Source organism: Jaculus jaculus, chromosome 1 (assembly GCF_020740685.1).
Source record: "Jaculus jaculus isolate mJacJac1 chromosome 1, mJacJac1.mat.Y.cur, whole genome shotgun sequence".
In the NCBI taxonomy this organism is placed as follows: Eukaryota; Metazoa; Chordata; class Mammalia; order Rodentia; family Dipodidae; genus Jaculus; species Jaculus jaculus.
This window is the reverse complement of record NC_059102.1, coordinates 248,834,305-248,859,015: the sequence shown is the minus strand read 5'-3', so window position 1 is coordinate 248,859,015 and position 24,711 is coordinate 248,834,305. Positions and strand designations below refer to the sequence as shown.

The 24,711-nt window shown below is 45.7% G+C and overlaps 1 protein-coding gene across 6 annotated transcripts in view; it reads right to left on the bottom strand.

The window, feature by feature from the left end:
* The window catches only part of Tk2 (thymidine kinase 2), a 42,262-nt gene that overhangs the window by 9,936 nt on the left and 7,615 nt on the right, over window positions 1-24,711 (bottom strand). For 4 of the 6 annotated variants that reach the window (XM_045141685.1, XM_045141682.1, XM_004663439.2 and 1 more), the window contains 5 exons: window positions 19,890-19,964; window positions 12,847-12,900; window positions 11,045-11,134; window positions 9,358-9,431; window positions 939-1,027 (listed from right to left, as the gene is read on the bottom strand). In XM_045141685.1, the coding sequence (XP_044997620.1) occupies window positions 939-1,027; window positions 9,358-9,431; window positions 11,045-11,134; window positions 12,847-12,894 (301 nt within the window). In that variant the 5' untranslated portion in view covers window positions 12,895-12,900; window positions 19,890-19,964. Of the gene's footprint in view, window positions 1-938; window positions 1,028-9,357; window positions 9,432-11,044; window positions 11,135-12,846; window positions 12,901-19,889; window positions 19,965-22,564; window positions 22,585-24,711 lie in introns of those variants that run through there. The other 2 variants (XM_045141683.1, XM_045141681.1) reach the window with 2 other exon arrangements.

Below are 24,711 nucleotides of genomic sequence, written 5' to 3'. Positions count from 1 at the left end.
TCTGCCCCCTTCCCTCTCTCAAATAAATAAATAGCACACTTAAAAAAAAAAAAACAAAAAACACATGGCTCTGAATGCCCTGCTCATGGAGTGGGGACAAAGCCAAGGGCTCATGGTGGACAGGAGCTACTTCTCTTCTGAGGCGGTTTGATTCAAGTGTCCCATAAACTTAGGTGTTCTAAATGCTAGGTTCCCAGCTAATGCAATCTGGGAATTAAAGCCTCCTTGAGGCAGCTGGGGGAGGGCTTATGGGTGTTATAGCCATCTTCCTCTTGCCAGTGTTTGGCACACTCTCCTGCTGCTGTTGTCCATCTGCTGTTGGCCAGGAGGTGGTGTCCACCCTCTGTTCACGCCATCATTTTTCCCTGCCATCATGGAGCGTCCCCATGAGTCTGTAAGCCAAAATAAACCTTTTTTTCCCTCCCACAAGCTGCTCTTGGTCAGGTGTTTTCTGCCAGCAAAGCAAACCTGATTTCAACACCCTTCCAGAAGGAGACTCATGCTAAGACCAGCTCTGAGCCTGATAGGCATCTTGACCCTCATCTATAGCCACTCCATCTTGCCTTGTACTTAGCCCCATGGAGTTACTGTGAGGTTTAAAGCAATTGCCTCTACAGAAAAGGCCTGGCAGGCCTCAGGCCTCAATAATATCCAGTTCTCACTCCCTCCTTCACAACCTAAAAGACCTATCAAGTCACAGTGGATCCAGGCCTGGAAGTAGCTGACCCAAAGCAAGGCAGCTTAAAGAAATGAGGCCAGTGTCCTCCACAATGGTTTAGAAGCCCCCAAATTCTGTCTTCCCTTGGGGAGAAAGTAGAACTAATGTAGGGAAGAAATCCCAAGTGCTTCTACCTACTGCCTCTGTACGGTGAAACCCTGCATGCATACCCTGGCTGGGCACAGGAGAGCCCTCAAGTGGAAGGGACAGGCTGTCTTACCTATTAGATCAACAGACACATCGATGCTCCTCACGATCCAGTCAAACCATTCAGACAGAATCACATAGTCCACTTCAGGCATCTTCCCACTGCAGTGAGAATTGAAAGGCTTTGTTCACCTGGGAGAAAGTTTCCCATGAGGCTGTGTTTCCCCTCAAAAGGACCCAGGGAACTGGAGAGATGGTTCAGTAGTTAAGGGTGCTTCCTTGCAAGGCCTGATGACCCAGGGTTCGATTTCCCAGTACACACGTAAAGCTAGATGCACAGAGTGGTTGTATGCATCTGGAGTTTGTTTGCACTGGCAGGAAGACCCTGGCATGCCCATATTCTCTCCCTCTCTCCTTGCAGATAAACAATAAATTAAGTATTATTTTAGGGATAGAAAGATGGCTTAGCGGTTCAGTGCTTGCCTGTGAAGCCTAAGGACCTTGGTTTGAGGCTCGATTCCCCAGGACTCACATTAGCCAGATGCACAAGGGGGTGCATGCGTCTGGAGTCCGTTTGCAGTGGCTGGAAGCCCTGGCACGCCCATTGTCTATCTAGCTGCCTCTTTGTCTGTCGCTCTCAAATGAATAAGTAAATAAAAATAAACTAAAATATTTTTTTAAATATTATTTTATTTTAAAAAAAGAACCCAGGAGCCAGGCATGGTGGTGCATGCATTTAATCCCAGAACTTGGGAGGCAGAGGTGGGAGGATCACCATGAGTTTGAGGCCACTCTGAGACTACATAGTGAATTCCAGGTCAGCCTGAGCTAGAGTAAAACCCTACCTCAAAAAATTAAAAATAAAAGGACCCAGGAATGGCTTTTTGAAAGGGTATCACCAGAAGCATGTGAGATAGCATGGTTCACAAGATGATAAATATGCAGTCCAAGCGCATCTGACCTTCAGCTTCCAGGGACAGGGGAAGCTGTGACATAATGCAGCAAGAACCATGGCAAAGACAGATGAAAGACTAAATTTGGAAATTAACTCCAAGCAGACGAAAGCATTTTAAAGTCTGTCCCCTGCGAATGGAGACAGCATTCAAATTGGGAGATGGGTCAGCAAATCAATTTCACTCCTAGACATGTCCATAAAACTATTTGTGGACGCCCACGGCACACTACTGAACAAAGCGAACAACCGAGCTCTGGCCTCTCGATGCAGCAGGCAAGCATGCAGTAGCCAAAGGATGATGTGTGAAGTCATGCTCGGTGACATGGAAAAGGCTCAGAACCTAATGTTCAGTGAACACAGCAGGATATGAAATTGTACACAGTATGACCCCAACTGCATTCAAAAATATACATCTACACATTTGAGACAAATGGAAAGAAAGATACCAAAATGTTAAGGGTTTTTCTCTAAGCTGTAGAACAATAGGTGACTTTTATGTTTTCTTTTATATCTTTATAATTTTAACATTTGAGTACTCAAAATGAGTTGAGTGGGGAATATTGTTACAAATTTAGAAAAAGGGAAGGAGGGAGAGTCCAGGAGCAAAAGGAGGCTTAACTTCTGCCCTGGAATTTCCCTGAGAGGACGGACAGATGGACGGACGGACACACACATATACACTGGGAAGGACAGAAGTGGCTGCACCAGGAAGGCACAGGCTAGGGAGCAGTCCAGAAAGGGACCCCTTCTCCCTACAGCTCCGAGTGACCCACTCAGGCTGGGTGTGGCTGGGCTGGCCACAGGGAAAGCAGGGCACCCTGGCTATGTGCACAGGCTTCTGACAGGCAGGAGGAAGAACCTGGGTAGAAGAGGAGAGAGGGAGGGAGGGAGGAAGGAAAGGAGCTGGAAAAGCTTTGGGGTACTCTGGGAGACTGAGGCACAAGCTGCTCTGTTTTGGGACATGAACACAGGGCCTGCCATAGACTAGAGAGGAAGCCACCCTCCCTTTGTCCCTGGGACCACCAGGACACTTCTGCAGAGCAGACACAGGCCTGAAAGAGCAATAAGAGTAAGGTGCCCATGAGAACAGCAGAGCAGGTCACAATAAGTCCTCAGCAAGACCACAGTAGGTGGACATGTAGGACTGCCAGCCTACCCCTGCAAAGCTAAAGAAGCCGGGGAGGGGGGAGGAATGCCTACACCTTTGCAGGAGACTCTAGTGCAACAGAATGCAGGTACCACGGGAAGGGAAAGATTTTGTGCTCACAGAATGGTGAGGTGAGGATAGCAGACTGCCTCCCGGACAGTCCTTCCTCTTATCTTTCTGAAGTAGCTCGTTACTAATGCAGGGCCACCCCAGAAAGCCCTACAGGTCAAGGAGTGATCAAATTCCTGTTTCCCCCATCCACTGGTGAGTTCAGGAAACCAAGCAGCCCCATCAGTGCAGGCATCTCCTCACCACAAGGGCCCAAAGTGGACCAGTGAGATGGGAGGAGGGTCTGGAGGGTATGGAGCAAATCACTGGCTAGTCAAAAGCCTGACACTGCCAAAACTATTTTGTCACCAAGACAAAATCATACTGAGAAGAGGAACAAGACACAGAGGAGGAAAACACAGAGAACCAGAGCTGAGCCACCAAACTAAATCACCCCATTAACTGAGCCAGTGGCAACCTCACTCTTCAGACTACTTCAGCCATGGTTCAGTTCAGTTCAGTTGAAAATATCTCATGTTAAGAAACCAAGACACAAGCCACGTGTGGTGGCACATGTCTGTAACCCTAGCACTCAGGAGACTGAGGCAAGATCTAGTGTTCAACGCTAGCCTGGGCTACATAATGAGACCCTGTCTGAAACAAACAAAACAAAAATCTGATACTTAAACACTAGTTACCTTGGGCTGGAGAAATGGCTTAGCAGTTAAGGCTCTTGCCTGTGAAGCCTAAGGACCCAGGTTCAATTCTTCAGGACCCACATAAGCCAAGATGCACAAGGTGGAGCATGTGTCTGGAGTTTGTTTGCGAGGGTTAGAGCTCTGGTGTGCCCATGCATTAGTTACCTTACATATATTACTTCCTTTTGTTTTCACAGGACTGTGTGCGGCCAGTTTTAGACCTAGTTACAGATAGAAAAACGGAGGCTTGAGCTCAAGCTTGGCCCTCCAGAACCCTAGGCCCACTGCTCTCTATTGCATCACTAGCCACCCCTGACCTGCCAACTGTGGGGCTGACCTGGATCCCACTCCTATCTCTGATCTGAGCTCAAGGAAAGCTGTCACTCTTGGACTCATGACTCAAACCCCGAGTCCCAGTTCCAGTGTCCTGGGCCAGTGCAGGGAGGTGAGAACCTGCCTATTATTTGATATACCAGGTGAGTCAGCACCATATCCCTAGCTGGGCTCCACTCCATTCCTTTACTTCTGTTCTTAGAAAAGGAGGATGAAGCAATTATTCAGCCCACAGGGCCTGGCTACACAATTGCTGCGTGGCCTCTTTAGCTACATGACAGCTTTCTTACCACCTTCAGATTTGCAGTGCAGCCCAGTGCCCACACCTCACAAGTTCCCATCTCTAAAGACATCATGTAACCAAAATCTTCCTCATCAGCAATTAACACAATTCTCTCAGACCCCTGGTAGCATAATTACACTAGTTCTGCCTTCCCTCATCTCCCTGGAAGAGGCTGCTGGTATGCTCTTTTCTTGTTCAAGGCCAAAGACAAGAACACCCTTTCAGAAATGTTGCTCTGGAGAGAGGTAGAGTTCCAATGTGTATATGTGGCCTTTCCTAGAAACACACACCTATAGCTGCAACTCTGTGCAGGCCCCACAGATTCCAAGCCAAAGCTGCCAGAGCTCCTGAGAAAAAGATCAGTCCAACACTGTCTGAAAAAAACAGATGCCTGGCCCCTGCCTGAGAAAGCCCTCATTTACCAAGGGCATATTTGCAAGCCTTTTCCTTGAGTAACCCAGAGAGTGGGGAGACACAAGCTCCTGGACTAGAGCTGATGCCCATGAGCTCCTACAGACAAAGGATCAAGACACACTGGTCTACTACATGCAAAGGGTCCAGCCAAACTCAGTTCTATGGCACCATGGTATACACTCAAAACAACCCTGGGGACTCAGATTAACAGACGATAGCCATCTTGGTTATAACCACTATTTTGTCCACCAAGTGATCCTGGCATATATCCTAAGCCCTAAAAAGCAAATAAAATCATTAAGATAGTCAGCTGAATGTTTGGTCATAGACACCCAAACTATTTCTTAACTGACACTGGACAAGTTGGTAGTTTTTAAGAATAGCTAGGTACTTTCCGGTTGACCAAGGCCCACCTTTCTCTAGCTTAGCAAGAAAACCTCTTCTTTCTTCTATGGGGTACAGGAAATCCTCTATCTTGCTGGTATACTACCCAAGGCATGTTTCTATCCTGAAGTCCCTAATGAACTGTACCTTGCATAATTCTGGCTCTAGCTGCCTTTTTGTTTATATGTATTTATTTGTTTGAGAGAGACAAAGAAAGAGAGAGGCAGATAAAGAGAGAATGAGCGTGCCAGCACCTCAGCCACTGCAAATGAACTCCAGACACATGTGCCACCTTGTGCATCTGGCTTACATAAGTCCTGGGGAATCGAACCTATGTCCTTTGGCTATGCAGGCAAGCACCTTAATGGCTAAGCCATTTCTTCAGCCCTACCTTTTTGGGTTTTTTTTTTTTTTTTTTTTTTTTTTTGGCACTTTCTTCCTTTAGCAGCTGGTTCTCATATACTGGGACTTTTCTCTACAACAATGGCAGGAATCTGTAGGGGAGACAGAAAGCACCAAAACAAGCCTCTTGCTCAACAGTACTTCATGGTGATAACCAGGTACATCAGGGAAGGTTGGGGCCTGAAGGAGAGTGACCTCAAAGAAAGTCCAAATTCTCTTCTTCCTACACTTTATCCCTCTACAGGTTTAGGCCAAAATGCTGTTCATTGTCCTCAAGACAGAAAACCTTGGACTTACAAGCTGCCCCACTCTAGATCTAAAAATAATCCCAGAAATCTTTAAAACAAGGCTCAATGGGGAGCTAGAAAGAGGCCTTAGCAGTTAAAGACAATTTCTTGCAAAGCCTGACAGCATGGGTTCAATTCCCCAGTATCCACATAAAGCCAGACACACAAAGTGGTACATGTGACATGTGCTTGATTTTTTATATGTAGAGTGGCAGGAGGCTCTAACACTCCCATTCCCAACACACATAAGTAAATGAATAAATAACAATTTTTTAAGTTGCTTAGACTGGAGAGATGGCTTAGAGGTTAAAGGTGCTTGCTTGAAATAATTTCTTGTGTGAATATTTATAATCCACATGGAATCTGGGTATGGTGGTGTATACCTTACATCCCAGCACTTGAGAGGCAGAAGTAGGAGAGTCACTGTGAGTTCAAGACCAGCCTTGAACTACAGAGTAAATGCCAAGTCAGCCTGGGCTAGAGTGAGACCCTACCTCAAAAAGAAAAATAAAAAGAACAATAATAAATATATAATAAAATCAGCATGGAGGTAGGCATGATTGCCCATGCCTCCAGCTGCAGCTTCTTTGGAGCCTAAAGTAGGAAGATCTCTTGAGCCCATGAGTTCAAGAGTTCAAGACCAACTTGGACAATATAGCAAAACACTGGCTCAAAGAAAGAAAGAAAAAAAGAGGCTGACACAACAACAAACCCTAAGGTAACACATGTGAAACAAAGCACAGGAAAGAGGAAATCTTGTGGCGTAAATCCTCCTTCCTGAGGACAACTCTCAGGACCAGCTCTTACTACCATGACCCCTGAGGCCTACTCCACAGAGAAAAGGCCAACGCATAGTGACCAGGAGCTTCCTGCAGTCTACTTGATGGCTGCCATCCGTTGGGCCTCATCCCTCAGATCATGATCCTCAGGCAGCAGGGGCCTGACAGACACAGATACACCAGCGGTACAGAGTGGACCTGTGTCATAATAAGAACACCACATGACAGAGAGAGAGAAGCCAGGAGTAAGAATGTGCCTCCCATGGGGCTCACTCCTGGGCATTTCAGCTGCTTTGGGGTCCAGTGTGCCAAGGCTTTGGCCTGAAAGCCCGAATTCTTGACATCTGTCACCATTCCTCAGTTTTGCCTTGAACAGTTCCTTGCTCTGTTAGAAAGGAGATGGCTTAATCCCTTCCTAGTTCCTCACCTGCCAAACATAACCCACAGCCAGTCAGTGTGGCTCCTCTCCACGGGCCACTGCCCTGCCCCAATGCCCAGGGAAGATGGGAATGGGCCCAGTTCTCAAGTGAGTCACATACCCTAAGAAGCTGCTTCTAGTGACTCTTCTTAGTTGTCTGCCAGTGTTAGGACTCAGGGCACATGGCTGAATGGACATTACAAGCCATGTGCTTAAGCATGGCATTTACTACAGGATCATCCATTTTTCTCAATAAGTGTACTTTTATCTTTAGATCTGAACAGAAGAACATACTACAGAACAGCATGGAAAATGCAAATATATTCCTAGAATAAAAGAAGAGACTAGAATAAAAGAAGAAACATGCAGGTTGTTAGCAGGTTGCTGCTCAGGCTTCAAGGGCTGGGAGGATAAGCTGGGAAGGAGGTCTGAGAGGGCTTTCCTCTGCCTCAGGGAGGCCCACGGCCACCTCCCTCCTCTACACCGCTGAAAACTCTGCTAAGTGGGCTTGTCCTCAGGGTTCCCTGGTGCTCCAGCAGCCTCTGGAGTACCCAAGGCCACAAACTGCCAACGGGCTTTTGTTTCTTTGAGGGTCTGAAGACTTCACCAAACTCTTCAGGGGGCCCCTGCCCCATCAGAGACTATATGACCTCAAAACATTTAGATCCCCAAATCAGAAACTAGGAGCCCTTCTGTGATTCATTGTTTCACAGAAATCAAAACCACAGATGCCAAGGGAGGCATAACTATGAAGTTGCCAGGATAAGAGAAGAGCAGGAAAAAGAACATAAAAGAGCCAAGGCCCCTTCCTGTACTACCCACCAAACAGCCCAGGCCAAGGCCACAGGCATTACGAAACGAGGTCCATCAGAGACCTAGTGAGGAAGTGTAGTAATGAGTCATCAGCTAAGACTATGGCCTTGGGCAAACAAACGCCAACAGCTCCTGGAAGTTTAATTGGCAGGGGCCGGTCTACAAGTGTGTAGGTGGGTTGGGAGCAGGGGATATGCTGACAAATTTCATGAAGTTTGAGGGGGTCTAGGGCCCACAGAAGTCTCAAGATAACTGGTCATGTCTTCAGAAATGGACAACAGAGTTAGGGATGAGAAAGGATGAGAAAGAGCAAAAGATACCTGTTGTTCTCCCCTTGACCACTGGCCATTCTTTACTTGACCCTCTTTACAAAGGCCCATCACAGAAAGCCATCCCTGCTCCTCCAGGTTCAGAGGAAATCCTCCCCAATACATCCCAAGTCTGCTCCCCAAGCTTCTTTTATCAGAACAGTCAAGATCACAGGGCTTCATCTTCCTTTTCTCTGTCACCGGTCATCTCTCACTGAGGTGCTAAGGAGCAGGCAGCAGAGGAGAGTGAAGGAATCAATGAAGCTGGCACTGGACACCTAGTGCCCACTGGAACCTGGACAGCGGGGGAGGAGGAACCTCTGCATCAGACTGGAAAAGGAAGCTGGAGCTCACAAGGAAGGACTGAAGTCAGAGGAGAAAGCACCTGTCAGAATTTGTCTTAGCTGCCTGCCCTGGCATGGCTCAGAGTAGACTGGGGACAAAGGATCTCATCTGAGGAACCTCTCACACATGGCAGCTAGACCTGCAGAAGTGTATGCAATGGCTTCCTCAATGGCATGTACATGTGAACCAGAAGGTCAGGACCTGAGGTATGTTGGTCATGGGTCAAATTTAGCTATCAATAATGAGCAAGCAGTAATACAGGCCCCACACCTGAGCCCTAAGCATGGATGAGCCATCATGCACCCCCCACCAACTATGTCTAGATGACAGGCTGCACCCATGAGGGCAGAAGCCAGCTATGCGTGAAAATCACAACAAACAGCACATATATTTTGCTCCATTCATCCCCTCCCAACAAGCTCACACTTCACCATGGAACCCCCCCTCCTGACCCCGGACTCATGTGCACATGGAACCAACAGAGTATCAGCAAGCATGCAGCAGTGGCCTGAAAATGCAAGCCCATGGCCACTGTGGCTTGTGCTCTCTGCCATCGCCATGAGGTGTGAAGGCCCAGGCTTACTTCTGGGGATGACAGGCAAGAAGAAGAGAGATAAAGTGCCAAGGTTACCCTAGTCAAGTTCAATCGATCCCAGCACACCCCTAGACATCTCACTGAGCCCAGCCAAGGTGAGAAAGGCACCAAGCAATAATGACAGGCAGCAGCAGTCACCACTGAGGTTTGAGGTAACTTGTTACACAGTATAATACGGCTACAGACACTGATAGAACACAGTAGGTACTCCCTATTGGTCAACTAATAGCCAAGTTCTAATGTCATTTTTTTAAAACCATTGATCAACTACAAACTACAGTACCTTCTGTATAGATTTTCTACAAAAACATATCTGGCGCTGTGAACCGACCGTTCCATCAACCGCACAGGTGATATCTAAAGGAAAACAAAAAGTGATTCACTAACTCAGGAGAAGAGAAGGAAGGGACAGGAAGCCCTGAAACACCTGTCCCACCTCTCACACATGGCCCCTCAGTCTTTGGTAAATATAAGAATCAGAAGGCCATGGGGAGAGAAGGACAAGACCTGGGAGAAGGAGAATGTGCCATGAGGTTCACCGGGCTCCTTTCTCCACCCTGAAGCTGGCAGGACTGCAGACAACACAGGAACATGGGGCTGAGGACGAGGAGCAGCTGCCTCTTTCGTAGAAGCTCAACTGGGACGTGGCAAACAGTGGACAAACTGGAAAATGCATCCCACCTGAGGCACAGTGGTAAGGCCCTGAGAGGGTGAACTTGCTTCCCTGGGGACCAGTGTGCCTGAGGCAAGTCCCAGAGGGCTGAGATGGGGGTAGCATCCTAGGAAATCTGCCTGAAGAAACTGGGAAGTCCTGTGCCTAGCAGGGAAGAGGACAACACATCTCTGCCGGGTGCTCGCATCTCCACAGAACACCTTTCCCTTAGTCCACAGCATCTCTTTGGGAAGCAAGATGGACCACACAGGCACATTCAAAGCCAGAACCCTGGAAGCCCCCACTCTGCCTTCTCGCTCGGCCCTCAATGCATCTATCTTATCCTTCCTGAATCTGTGGCTCCACTACCTATCTTTCCTTGACTTCCCATTCACCCGCCTCTCTCCTTCTACATAACCTGCCAGCTCTTTGTCTCTGCCTCCTGTGTCCATTATATTCAGATATCATTAGATACAATTGAGGTTTGCAACTGAGGGCCCACTATGGAAAGGCAGGGATAAGCCAAGGAGAAACATGTTAACTGTAGATGTTCTGATCTGTATCATTTTGGGAGAGAAATTCGTATTTAATCAAAAGGTTTTGCTCACATCTGTCAACTTGGAAAAGATACAGATTTATGTCAACAGAAGAATGGTAACTACAGCTATAGGTGCACAGACCTGGATCAAAGTGCCCAGTCCAGTGGCTATGCCAATGTAACTGGCTTTAGGGGTGTCCTATCTGCTTTGTGAAGAGGCCATACATAACACAGGTATCTTAGCCTTGTGTGCCTCATTCCTGTGCCAACACATGACTGAACCAGGGTTGGCCATTCCACCCAAGATGGGTCAGATTCTTTCAGACCCCATGAAGGTCAGATCAGTGGTTCTCAGATGCAGACACAGAGCATGCATTCAAGGACCCTAGACAGCTGGGTCTCAGCACTAGAATTCCTGACTTAGTAGATCTGGAGTAGAGCCAAGAAACAAACATTTCTAACAAGTCCTCAGGTGATGCTATTTCTGGTGGTCCACACTTTGAGAACTTAATTAAATGATGTTGAGCCCAGCTGTGGACAGTTCACAAAAGCATGAGCTCAGGATGGCATCAAGGTGGCCACCTGGCTAGCTGAGGTTAGTGGGGGGGGGGGAAGGACACTATTACTTTGATAGCTGTGGGGACAGGAGAGCTTGCCACATTCAGAGAACGCTGTGCAACACAAGGGCCTAGATGAGCTTGTAAGGCTCCCTTTCTGACCACACCCTGATTTCAGGGACATTTTGTTTGAGAAGGCAGAAACAGAGCATCCAATCTGTACCTGAGGACGAGTATGTTGCTCCAGCATGGTGAGCTGGACATATGTCTGCAGCGTGAGGCCCCATCGACAGGCATCCTGATACATCAGACCCTGTAGGAGAGATAGCACAGCACTCTACATCCAACTGCCATGTGCAAGATGCAGGTCCATCAATCACTGAAAGCCATCACCTGTGTGAAGCAAGGCTGGGGCTAGAGTGGATCCAACATGGCTGCAAGGCCCTCAAAACAGAGTGGACAAAAACAGACATGGAAGCATTTATAGAACACCCCAGTAGCAGCTAGGCCAGGAGATGTTCCCTGAGGGAACAAGCACTCAGACATTTGGTAAATGGTCACTGAGTTCCCCTATGGTCTCTTCTCTAGCCAGCAGCCAAAGTGAACCTGTTAACTCTAAATGAGATATCATCTCCTCCTGCTCCAAACCTTCTAGGGGCTTCACATTACATTAGGAATAAAATTCATGGGCTAAAGAGATGGCTTAGTGGTTAAAGGTGCTTGTTTGCAAAGCCTAATCGCCCACGTTCAATTCCCCAGTACCCACATAAAGCAAGATGCACAAAGTGGTACATGAATCTGGAGTTTGTTTGCAGTGGCAGGAAGTCCTGGTATACCCATACATTTTCTGTCTCTTACTCTCTTTCTCTTTTTCATACATATAAACATACTAAAAAGTAAATGAGTCAAAGCCCTGAGGGAATCACTGTCCTCTCTCATCTCTCACCCTTCTAGCAACATGAGCTTCACTGGTGTTCTACAAACATGCTACTCCTTCTGGCAGAACACTCCTCCTCCAGATGCCTCTAGAGCTACCTCCCTCATGTTTATCAGAGGTGCTGTCCAAGCACATGAGTGTCATGAGTTTATACCAAGAGAAAAACAAAAGGCAAAATTGCAGAAAGAAGCCAGGCAAGATAGTGCATGTAATTGCAGCATTCTGGAAGCTGCGGCAGGACCCTGAGTTCTAGGCCTGGGCTACATAGCGAACCCAAACTCCCTCAAAGCCTCCTCCCCTGCCCTGCTAAATGTAGACAGAGATCTAATTGTCTCCTGCATCTTCACAGTAGAATATTAGAGCCAGGGGACTAGCGATTTTGAATTGTCCACTGTCGTAGCATGCAGAGCAGTCTGCCACATGGAAGGTATGTGGTAAATACTGGATGGATGGATGGATAAGTGAGTACATATTAAGGGCTAGACAATGCAACACGTCCTAGCAAACAATGGTGAACACAATAGATGCAGGTGCTGCCTACAGTGGAACTGAGTCAAAAGAATCACATTAGGTGCTGCCAAAGCATTTCTAGGAACTGCTAAAAATGAAGGTTCAACACCAGGTCTGTCACATGCCAACTATTGACCCTGGGCAACTTAAGCCCTCTCTCTATCCTCCAACATGCCTGTCTTACTCTCCCTATAGTGGGATCCATTTTCTATCCATCTCTTTCAAGGAGACAGAATACAGCCTGAATGCAGGACTATGGTCCCTGATAGCTAGACTCACCTTGGGAAGGCAGATAGGTTGGCTTCAGGGTGAGCCAGAGGCAGTCTGTAACTGGACAGTGAAAAGTGAAAACCCAAATCAGAGGTCCACCAAAGAACCTAGCATCCTAGAGGGAGGTCTGAGGAGAGCTGAGTTGTGACAGCCACTTGGAATGGTTTGAGGCAGCTGAAAGGATGTCCCAAGGCTCCATGCACACCTATTCATGCCTCAGAGATCCTTGGCCTTAGAAAGCCAGCATGCCACCATATACTGCTTGTTCCTCCGGAGAGCTGGTGGTTCAAACAAGACAGACCACTCACCAGAGGATTATGGCCACGGACATTTCTCCACTTGAGCACAGGCTCCATTAACACCTGGAAGGGAAGAAAACATGAGGGAACCACTGTTCTCAACACTGTTCAAGTGTTAATAGACAGAAAGGCACTATTAATTAGGTGCAATGTGCACTGTGAGAGCCAAACTAGCTGAATATTCTTGTGACACTCCATCAAGGTAGACCTTGTGAAACTTCCATAAATGATGAGAAAACAACTGAAGATCTCCTCAGTCTGAAGGGTGGGTAGGCTTCCTAAAGCCAATCAAGCTCTCTAAGGGGTGGCCCCTGGAGGTGCACAGCCTGAATTGGGATCTGGTCTCTGCAAACAATAGCCATATATTTCAGTTAGGGCTTACTACAGAGATGGATCCAATAGAACAAACATAGAAATGGGTAGATGGATACAAAAGGACAAACAAAGAAATGGATATGCAAAAGGGAGTTGCTTAGGGAAATCAGCTCATACAATAATAAAGGTTGAGAACTCTGTTCCATGACAGGTGGTTCGAAGCAAGGAGTGATTATAGCATGGTTCAATCTGGGCCCAAAGCCTCAAAACCAGTGTAACCACTAGTGTAATACTCAGTCTGAGGTAAGCTGAAGGCCTAGAATCCAGAAGGACTCAAGCCCAAGTCGTGAAGTCCCAAGATTGGAGAGCCTACAGTTCTGATGTCCCAAAACAGAAAGAAATGTGTGTCTCAACTCTAGAAGACAAGAAATTCTTTTCTCCCCTTTGTTTTTCTATCTAGGCCTCTAGCCAATTGGATGGGGCGTGCTGTCAAGAATAGATCTTCCAGTGTGGCGTGGTAGTACACACCTTTATCCCAGCACTTGGGAGGCAGAGGTAGGAAGATTGCCATGAGTTCAAGGCCACTCTGAGACTCCATAGTGACTTCTAGGTCAGCCAGGGCTAGAGTGAGACCCTACCTCGAAAAACCAAAAAAAAAAAAAAAATAGATCTTCCAATTTAACTGGTACCACAGAATCCTATATTCTGGAAGTCAGACTAAAATATGGAGCCCTCAAGAGGACCTTAAGGGGAGGACCTGAATTGAAGGGCCCTGGAGAGGGTGAGATTAAACCTAACCTTAAATTTATCCTGTTTCTCTTTCTTCTTTTTCTTTTTGTTTTTCCCTTGGTGCTGGCCTGTAATTTCCTGTACCAGGACATGGTTTACATCCACAATGAACTGTTGATCAAAGAGACCTACTAGATCTCCCAAAACAAACAAGACAGATTTCTGTCAGAGCACTTGATTACCCACCAGAAGTTAATGGTAAGACCCTAACTGCTGAAGACACTATACACTGTTAGCAAAGACCATGGAGAGACCTGGTTAGAATCCGGAGGGGAGCCAGTCCCCAGACAATCTACACATCTACTGCTGGAAGGCACTGCATGAGCTACCGGGGGAAAGGGGCTAACGTATGTCAAACAATTCAAAGTCTAAGCAACTAAGAAACAAACAACCTAATGTGATGCTCACACAAGTGCGATAGTGGCACACAGCCATGGTGGGTAACCAACTGCTCTTGGATTGGCTAACAGATCTGCTTAGTGGAAAGGAAACCATATATGGAACTGGGAAACAAGTCAGAATTATATCCAGGTAATGATTCTGCTTTCCCCTGTCAAGCTCCCACTAACCTTGGGCTATAATAGGGTCTATACCCTTTAAATTCTAAATTAATAATGGTTATCCCATTTAACCGGTGCTGACTTCACTCTCCGGGGCAGAATTTGCTTCTCTTTTTCAGATGGGAGCTGGACCTGAGAAGATAAATGACCCAGTGCACTCCACCCAGCCCCAGCTGAAACCACAGAAGACTTTGGGAAATGGGCAAGACAGCTGCTTTCTTAGTGAATCTGATATCAGCATCAGCACAAGGGTGATGTAAATAGACACTGAGGACACTCAACACCTACCAAAGCAGAGATCCAGAGGCTCCCAAGAGCCCATCACTGATGTAGACTTAAAATGCTCCCAGCATGGCTCAAGGAATTTTGTGGAAGAGGGAGCATAAAGATTGTTAAAGCCACTAATTGGGACATTTTACACAGAGACATTTCCTTTCTCCCCCATAATGCATGATCCAAAATCCCCATGGGGTTGATTTGCATCCCCATCGAGAAAGGCCTCTTCACAAAAGGGGCAGGGAGGAGGGAAAGGATGGTACCAACATGTGTTGTTTACATACTAAATATGTCTATATCTAATTTTAAAAAAGAAATAGACACCCCCCCCCAAAAAAAAAAAGATCTTCCTTGAGCTCGGAAATGGCTTAGTGGCTAAGGTATTTGCCTGCAAAGCCTAAGGACCCTCGTTCGATTCCCCAGGATCCATGTAAGCCAGATGTACAAAGGGACACATGTGTCTGGAGTTCACTTGCAGTGGTCAGAGGTTCTAGCATACCCATTCTCTCTATCTGCCTCTTCCTCTCTCTCTCTCAAATAAATAAATAATTTTTTTAAAAAAGAAAGATCTTCTTTACTCAGTCCACCAACTCACATGTCAACCTCCTCAAGACACGCTAGAAACCAAGCTGTTCCAGTTCTCCAGGCACAGGAGTTCCTCTTATTCACAGGGGTATGTTCCAAGATACCCAAGTGGAGGCCTGGAACTACAAATAGTACTAAACCCAATATGTACTATGTTTTTTTTTCCTATGCATATATACCTATAATAAAGCTTACATTACATATTAGGCAAAATACAAAATTAACAACAAATAAAACAGAATATTCAAAACAATATACTGTGATAAAATTGCCAGCATCACTGTTCTTGTGCTTAGAAGTCATTATTAAGCAAAATCAGGATTACTTGGGGGTTGAGAAGACGGCTCAGCAGTTAATGGTGCTTGCTTGTAAAACCTGCAGGCCCAGGTTCAATTCCCCAGTACCCACATAAAGCCATATGCACAAAGTGTTATATGTACCTGGAGTTCATTGGCAGCAGCAAAGGACCCTGGCATCCCCATAACACACACTTACACACTCTTTTTCTCTCTGTCTCTTTTAACTTGCAAAACAATTATTATGACTTATTTTTTCTTCAAAAGGATTACTTAAACAAAAGCACTGTGAGACCAATACAGCTAACCTCATAACTAAGAGCTACTGTGTAACTAACAGGAGGGTGGTATATAAATTAGATACACTGGGAAAAATGAAAATTTTGCATGGGACTGGACAAAATGTTATTTCATTGAATATATCATGACATAATGTACAATTTAAGCGTTATGAATTCTTTATTGCTGGAATTTTCTATTTAGTATTTTTTGGACACTGATTGACCTCAGGGAACTGCAAATACAGAAAGTACACATCTAAGTGTGGAAGGAACTACTGTGTTCTTTTTTTTTTTTTATTTTTTATTTGAGAGAGAGAGGCTGATAAGAGAGAATGAATGATGGGCCTGCCAGGGACTTCAGTGGCTGTAAACAAACTCCAGGCGTTTGCGCCAGCTTGTGCATCTGATTTACGTGAGTCCTGGGGAATCAAACCCAGGTCTTTTAGCTTCACAGGCAAACACCTTAACCACTAAGCCACCTCTACTGTACTCTTCAGGGAAACTGATACCTAATTAGCCATCACAGTAAGTGAGTGAGCCAAAAGAAGTCCTTTTATGATAAATAAGTGCCCAAAATAATGGGAAAATATTATCATATTTAAGGAAAACAGAGAAGTATGCTAACTTAGAACCAATCCAAGAAGTGCACTGAAAAACAATCTTTAGGAAAATAATAAGCAATTAAGTTATAAGAAGGTGCTGATGAAGGACAAGAAATAGAAACTGATAAGGCAGTAAGGCTCCAAAGTAGAACAGTGCTTTTTTCTCTTGGTTAAAAGCAGGAAATATCCTTGAGCCTGGGGGGGGGGGGAGGGAGTCTGGTTTTTCCTTATCTGTTTTCCCTAAAGGAGTCCCCACCAGTCTCCACCTTTGTTGGAGGTCAGAAATGTTAAAAGAGGAGGTCTGTAGTCTGTATTTTTTTTTAATTTTTTTTTTTATTTATTTATTTGAGAGCAACAGACAGAGAGAGAAAGACAGATAGAGGGAGAGAGAGAGAATGGGCGCGCCAGGACTTCCAGCCTCTGCAAACGAACTCCAGATGCGTGCGCCCCCTTGTGCATCTGGCTAACGTGGGACCTGGGGAACTGAGCCTTGAACCGGGGTCCTTAGGCTTCATAGGCAAGCACTTAAGCGCTAAGCCATCTCTCCAGCCCTGTAGTCTGTATTTAATATTTTTTTTTCTTTAAAGGTGTTCCCCTTCCCTAGAAACCAGACATAAGGACATGACTAAGACCTACCAGACATGGGAACTGGACAGAACAGTTCATCCCTCCCCCAGTCCAGTAATGCTTTCTTCCTATAGGACCCCTCCAAGCAGAGTCACCATGAGGATTATCCACTCAGGACATCTCCCACTTGGGAGCTTTCTGCTCTACTTTCTTTAACCATATCCTAGTTCTGAGGATGCCTCCTGCTATAGGAGTTTTTTTTCTCTTAAGCTCTATAATAAAATCTTTCTAAACCTCACCCTCTGTAGTCTGTGGATTTCATTTTCTAACTCATAAAACAAAAATAGAGGCTTCTGACTCAGTGTAAGTTTTGTGTGACTCTGTGCACCTGGCCCTAATTCTTTAGTTAAAAAGCCTAACCAAGAGCCAAGGAAGGCTCTGGTTATTTATTCTCAAAGACACCCATGTCATCCAAGACCTCGGAGAGATGGGAGATGACCATGACTCACAGTTCTGTCTTGGTTTCCTGCATCTCTCAGGACTCCCTATCATCCGGAACAATGTATCTTGGTAATGAGGCACAAGACATGAACAGGGCTGACTCTTACACTCAGGGAAGTTGCTGAAAACAAAAACCTTATTTAAATTTTAGTACAACTAGTCATAATTCAAGCAACAAATATTGCACAGTATCTGTTTTTTCTTTTTTCCTTTTGTGGTTTTTCGAAGTAGGGTCTCACTCTAGCCCAGGCTGACCTGGAATTCACTAGGTAGTCTCACGGTGGTCTCAAACTCACAGCGATCCTCCTACCTCTGCCTCTTGAGTGCCGGGATTAAAGGAGTGTGCCACAATGCCCGGAAGTGTCTTTGTCTTCTATAAAAAGTATCTCTTGGGCTGGAGGGATGGCTTGGCAGTTAAGGCCTTTGCCTGCAAAGCCAAAGGACCCAGGTTTGATTCCCCAGGACCCACATTAGCCAGAAGCACAAGGGGTGCATGCGTCTGGAGTTTATGTGCAGTGGCTGAAAGACCTGGCACAGCCATTCTCTCTTTCCCTCTTTCTCTGTCAAATAAATAAATAAAAATAATTTTTAAAAAAGTATCTCTTTTTTATTATTACTAACAACATATTGTGTATGGATACATCATGTGTTGGTACCCTCTTTTTCCTCATCCCTGCCCCCATTCTGCTGAAAATCCTCCTCTCTGGAGTTGCAGGTTTTCTTCATGGGGCTGTGGGTTGTATATTTGGGGTGAGGCAATGCTTATTCATTAAACCATATGTATGTGTTGTATATGCAAGTACTGTGTGTGTATATAAATGCATGTTTATACGTGGGGGCACGTGTGTAAGTATGCATGTGTTTGCCAGAGGTTGATATTGGGTATCTTCCCCAGTTGTTCTCCAACTTATTTTTGAAGATAGAGTTTTGCAGAGAACCTAGAGCTCAATTCAGCTACATAGCCAACAAGCCCTAGGGAGCCTCCTATCTCTGCCGCCCCAGCACTGGGATTAAAGACAATGGGATATCCAACCTCTAACAAAAGATCCACAAACAGATATGATTAGACCATTAAAATCTGGCATAGGATGGATCAGGTCTTGGTATAGAGGTGATTCTTAGATGTCTATGAGGTTATTCTCAGTGGCTAGGCCTTAAATGAACTAAAAATACATAACTGGCATGCATAGTAAAACTCCCCTACTTGGACACCGTTACCTCAGATGTCACACTGAAATATTCAAGTTAGGCTCAACAGCCTGACTTCTCTGCTCTCACATGTACACTGTTCTGAGTTGGAAGGTCTATACCTGTGCTGTCCAATACAGTGGACAAAAGGCATATGTGACTATTATTACAACCAGAAAATGTGACTACAGGTGCTCCTTGAATTACAGTGGGGCTTGATCCCAATAAAACCAGTCCTAAATTGAAAATATCCCAGAATGAAATATGTCCAATACCCTAATCTACTGAACATCATGGTAGTTTCTACTGAATGTGTGCTGCTTTTGCACCACAGTAGAGCCAAGTAGTCATAAAAGAACCACTGTAAGTTGAGCACCCTCTGTGGTCAAAATTGAGAGATTCTGTAAGTGTAAAATAAACACCAGATTCCAAAGATTTAGCATGAAGAATATAATGTAAGATTTCCTTTTTAATTTTTATTTATTTATGAGAGAGACAGAGAGAGAGAGAGAGAGAGAGAGAATATCAAGGCCTCTAGCCACTGCAAACAAACTCCAGACACATGCACCACCATATGAATCTGGCTTTTCGTGGGTGCTGTGTAATTGAACATGAGTCCATAGGCTTCTCAGCAAGTGCCTTAACCACTAAATCATCTCTCCAGCCCCAAAAAAAACATAATGTAAAATGGTTTACTGATGGCTTTAATACTGATTACATATTGACATGGTAGAATTTCTGATATCTTATGTTAAATAGAATGTTCTTTTGGCTTTTTTTGTTGTTATTTCGAGTTAGGGTCTCACTCTAGCTCAGGCTGACCTGGACCTAGATCTCACTCTGTAGTTCCACGCTGGCCTTGAACTCACAGTTCCTCCTACTTCTACTTCCCAAGTGCTGGGATTAAAGGCATGTGCCACCACACCTGGTTTTCTGCTTTTTTCAATAAGGCAATTAGAAATGCTAAGTTATATATGTGTCCTGCCCCTGTGGTTCATATCACACTTCTATTGGACTAGGATGTCTATATCCTGTATAAACTAGTCCAACAAGGCTTTTCAAGTTCCTTCATAACCAGTGTGAATACCATACCTCGACATCTGATGTGTTGGAGAAGTACTCCAGGCATGTCGTCTTCCCACTTGCAATATTGCCTTCAATGCAAATCTGGCAAAAGACAAATGCACATTAAAGTTGGAAATCAAGCACATAGGGGAACATCAAGGAATTGCTAGGGAGGAGCTGGGGTGGACAGCACAACTGATTCAGTCCAAAACTCCACATCTGACCTTCCTTTTGAATTTATCTATTTTTGTGCAATCCTAGGGATTAAAATCAGGGACCCACATGCTAAACAAGCACTCTACCTCTGAGCTACATGCTCACCCAAGAGACCCTCCCTTACAACCACCCAACCTAGCTCTGCGCTTCCCTAGCTCAACCCGACTGTTAGATTTCAGCTGTGTCTGGCCTCCTTACCCTGAATCTTATTAATAGCTTTGAGATTGAAAACACATGTACGCTATCTAGAATTCAACTCATTGCTGGAAAGTATTAGGAAAGGGGAGAGGGCTTTAAAAAAAATAACAGACTTTTATTTTATTTATTTACAAGCAAAGATAAAGAGACAGAGAATGGGTGTGCCAGGGCCTCTGGCTGCTGCAAACAAATTCCAGATGTATGTGACACTTTATGCAGCTGGCTTTATATGGGTACTGGGGGGAATCAAACTTGGGTCATTAGGTTTTGTAGGCAAGCGCCTTAAACTGCTAAGCCACCTCTCCAACCCAAGAGCAGACCTTTGTCAAAGGTGAGTAACATACACTATCACATTTAAAACCTCATTAGTAGGGCTGGAGAGGTGGCTTAGCAGTTAAGTGTTTGCCTGTGAAGCCTAAGGACCCCAGTTCGAGGCTCGATTCCTCAGGACCCACATTAGCCATATGCACAAGGGGGCACATGCGTCTGGAGTTCGTTTGCAGTAGCTGGAGGCCCTGGCGTGCCCATTCTCTCTCTCTGCCTCTTTCTCTCTATTGCTCTCAAATAAATAAAATAAACAAAAATTAAACCTCATTAGTACAGGTGCTTGCTTGCAATGCCTGGCAGTCAATTCCCCAGTACCCAAGTGTTGCAGTCCAGTTCGCATTGCTGGTAGAAATCACCCAACCAAGAGCAGCTTCTGGGAAAAAGAGATTTATTTTGGCTTACAGGCTCGAGGGGAAGCTCCACAATGGCAGGGGAAAACGATGGCATGAACAGAGGGTGGACATCACCCCCTGGCCAACATAAGGTGAACTACAGCAACAGGAGGGTGTGCCAAACACTGGCATGGGGAAACTGGCTATAAAGCACATAAGCCCGCCCCCAACAATACACTCCCTCCAGGAGGCATTAATTCCCAAACATCCATCAGCTAGGAACCTAGCATTCACAACACCTAAGTTTATGGGGGACACCTGAATCAAACCACCACATTCCGCCCCTAGCCCCATAAACTGATATCCATACATGATGTAAAATACAATGCATTCAGTCTGACTTTAAAAGTCCCCATAGTTTTTAATCAATCCCAATGATGTTCATACATCCCCATAGTTCAAGATCTTTTAACTGAGCCATAATACCAAAAAATAACCTCAAAAAACCCATAATGACACAGAATACTCACACTGCAATAGATGGCATTGGGCATAGCAAAGAAGCATTCAACCAACACAAGATTTAAAACAACCAGGGCAAACATCAAACTCTGTAGCTTCAAGTCCAGCAACTCTAGCCAATGACAAATCTCCAAGTCCGATAATTCTAACCAGCAACAAGTCTCTGGCATTCCAATTCCGCCCCTCCAGCTAGGCTACTCACAGTCCTGGGATACTTCATCAGAGCCGGCAGCTCCTCGGCAGCCATCTCATGGTCCCGGCATCTCCACTGGGTCTCCACTGCAAGCCACGGTTCATCCTCATGGCCCCATGGGGTCTCTATGCAGGCAACCAGCAAACCCACTTCACACTGCCCATGGCCATTTCCAAAACACCAGACCGTGCTGCAAACTCAATGACCCTCCTTCCAGCATTTCTTATACTCCACGATCCCAGAGGGTGCCAATTTGTTAATCCAGGGGGGAATAAAGCAGACTTTGAAGAACAGGACACTCCTTGAGCACTCAGGACTCTTCAAAAGAGTCTACATTTGGGCTGGAGAGATGGCTTAGCGGTTAAGCGCTTGCCTGTGAAGCCTAAGGACCCCGGTTCGAGGCTCGGTTCCCCAGGTCCCACGTTAGCCAGATGCACAAGTGGGCGCATGCGTCTGGAGTTCGTTTGCAGAGGCTGGAAGCCCTGGCGCGCCCATTCTCTCTCTCTCCCTCTATCTGTCTTTCTCTCTCTGTCTGTCACTCTCAAATAAATAAATAAAAAATGAACAAAAAAATATTAAAAAAAAAAAAGAGTCTACATTCTTCCTGTTGGCCCAGCACAGATCAGCTAGCCCAGTCTCAAAGGTTATAATCTTTCAGTTGCAGCTGAGCAGGCAACAGTTCACCCAAAGATTTTTCTTTCTGTGCCATATTCCTCTGCTCACACCAGTTAATTTCTACGCTAAGCAATCCTGAACAACTTCTCAGGACACGGGCATAAGAGGAAGCTTCTCACACAAACTGCTAGGCCAGTCCAGGCACAGCTTTCTCACCCTCATAAGCCTCACAGTCCATAGCTCTAACTGCATTCAGGTCTTGCAGCTCAGACCAGAATAGTCCATCAAGCTGTACTTACAGCACTGCAAGGCATCTCTTAGGCCAAGGTTTCAAATCCTCACACATTCCTCTTGAAAATCAGCTCCAAAAGGCCGAAGCCACATAGTCAGGTGTCTAGCAGCAATCCCACTCCTCGGTACCACTTTACTGTTGCAGTCCGGTTCACATTGCTGGTAGAAATCACCCAACCAAGAGCAGCTTCTGGGAAAAAGAGATTTATTTTGGCTTACAGGCTCAAGGGGAAGCTCCACGATGGCAGGGGAAAACAATGGCATGAACAGAGGGTGGACATCACCCCCTCGCCAACATAAGATAGATCACAGCAACAGAAGGGTGTGCCAAACACTGGCATGGGGAAACTGGCTATAAAGCCCATAAGCCCGCCCCCAACAATACACTCCCTCCAGGAGGCATTAATTCCCAAATATCCATCAGCTGGGAACCTAGCATTCAGAACACCTAAGTTTATGGGGGACACCTGAATCAAACCACCACACCAAGTAAAGCCAGATGCAGTTCATCTGCAGCAGCTAGAGGCCTGGCATGTCCGCACACTCTCTCAAATAAATAAATAAAATTTAAACAAACAAAACTCTTCAGAACTTGTGAAGCAGGTATGTAACAATGTTTTCAGAGAGCAGCCTTGCAAAGGGGATACAGCACTGACCAGCCTGCTCTTCAGAGTTCTGCTCTCAATGATGCACCTGGGGAGGGAAATCATGTGAGTGCTGGGACGAGCCATGCGCAGTCACCTGGAGTCTGTCCAGTCTGTCTATACAAAAGACCAAGGTTTTCCTCCTAGCAGCTCATCACAGGGAAAAAGGGTGGTCAGGATAAGGGTGCTCAGCCTTAGCAATGTGTTAGAATTCCGAGAGCTCTTAAAAAACCTCAGCGAACAGGTCAGCCTGGGTCACAGCAAGACCCTACCTCGAAAAAAGGAAACAACAACAACAAAAAAAAACCCAGTGGAATGAGGGCAGGGGAGAGAGAACATCAAGAGTATAACCCAGGACTGGAAAGATGGCTCAGAAGTTAAAACGCTTGCTTGTAAAGCCCAATAACCAGAGTTCAATTCCCCAGTACCCACATAAACCCAGATGCACAGTGATGCATGCATCTGGAGCTCATTTGCAGTAGCTGGAGGCCCTGGTATGCCCATTCATATCCACCCCCTCTCTGCCAGGCATGGTGGCACACACCTTTAATCCCAGCAATTGGGAGGCTAAAGTAGGAGGATCACTGTGAATTCCAGGCCAGCCTGAGACTAAATCCAGGTCAGCCTGGGCTAAAAGCAAGACCCTACCTAAAAAAAAAAAAAAAATAGTATAACCCAATGGAAATATGACCAATTTGCAGTATGTTCACATATTAAAGTTCTCATTAAAAAAGAAGTATCTCAAGCAGGATATGGTGGTGTATACCTTTAATCCCAGCACTTGGGAAGCAGGATTAGGAGGATCACCATGAATTCAAAGCCACCCTGAGATTAGATGAATTTCAGGTCAGCCTGGGCTACAGTGAGACCCTACCCCAGAAAAACAAAAAAGAAAAAAAGTATCTCAGCCAGGCATGGTGGCACACGCCTTTAATTCCAGCACTTGGGAGGCAGAAGTAGGAGGCCAGCCTAAGACTAGTGAATTCTGGGTTAGCTTGGGCTAGAGACCCTACCTAAAGAACCAAAAAAAAGTATCCTGAGGGTGGAGAGATGGTTCAGCAATTAAAGGCACTTGTTTACAAAGACTGACAGCTCAGTTAGATTTCCCAGTATCCACATATAGCCAGATGCACAAAGTGGCACATGTGTCAGGAGTTTGTTTGCAGGGACAGGAGGCCCTGACATGCCCATCCTCTCTTCCTCTCCCTCTTTAAATATGCATTTTTTTTAATTTAAGAAAGAGACAGGGAGAATGGCCACCCAGGACCTTTAGCCAATGCAAACTGCAGACACGTGCAACCCCTTGTACACATGCGACAGTGTGCACTCACATCACTGTGCATCTGGCTTACATGGGACCTGGAGATTTGAACATGAGTTCTTAGGCTTTGTAGGCAAGCACTTTAACTGCTAAGCCATCTCTCCAGCCCTTAACAGGCTGGCCTCAAACTCAGGGCAATCCTTCTACCTCTGCCTCCTAAGTGCTAGGATTGAAGGCATGTGCCACCATG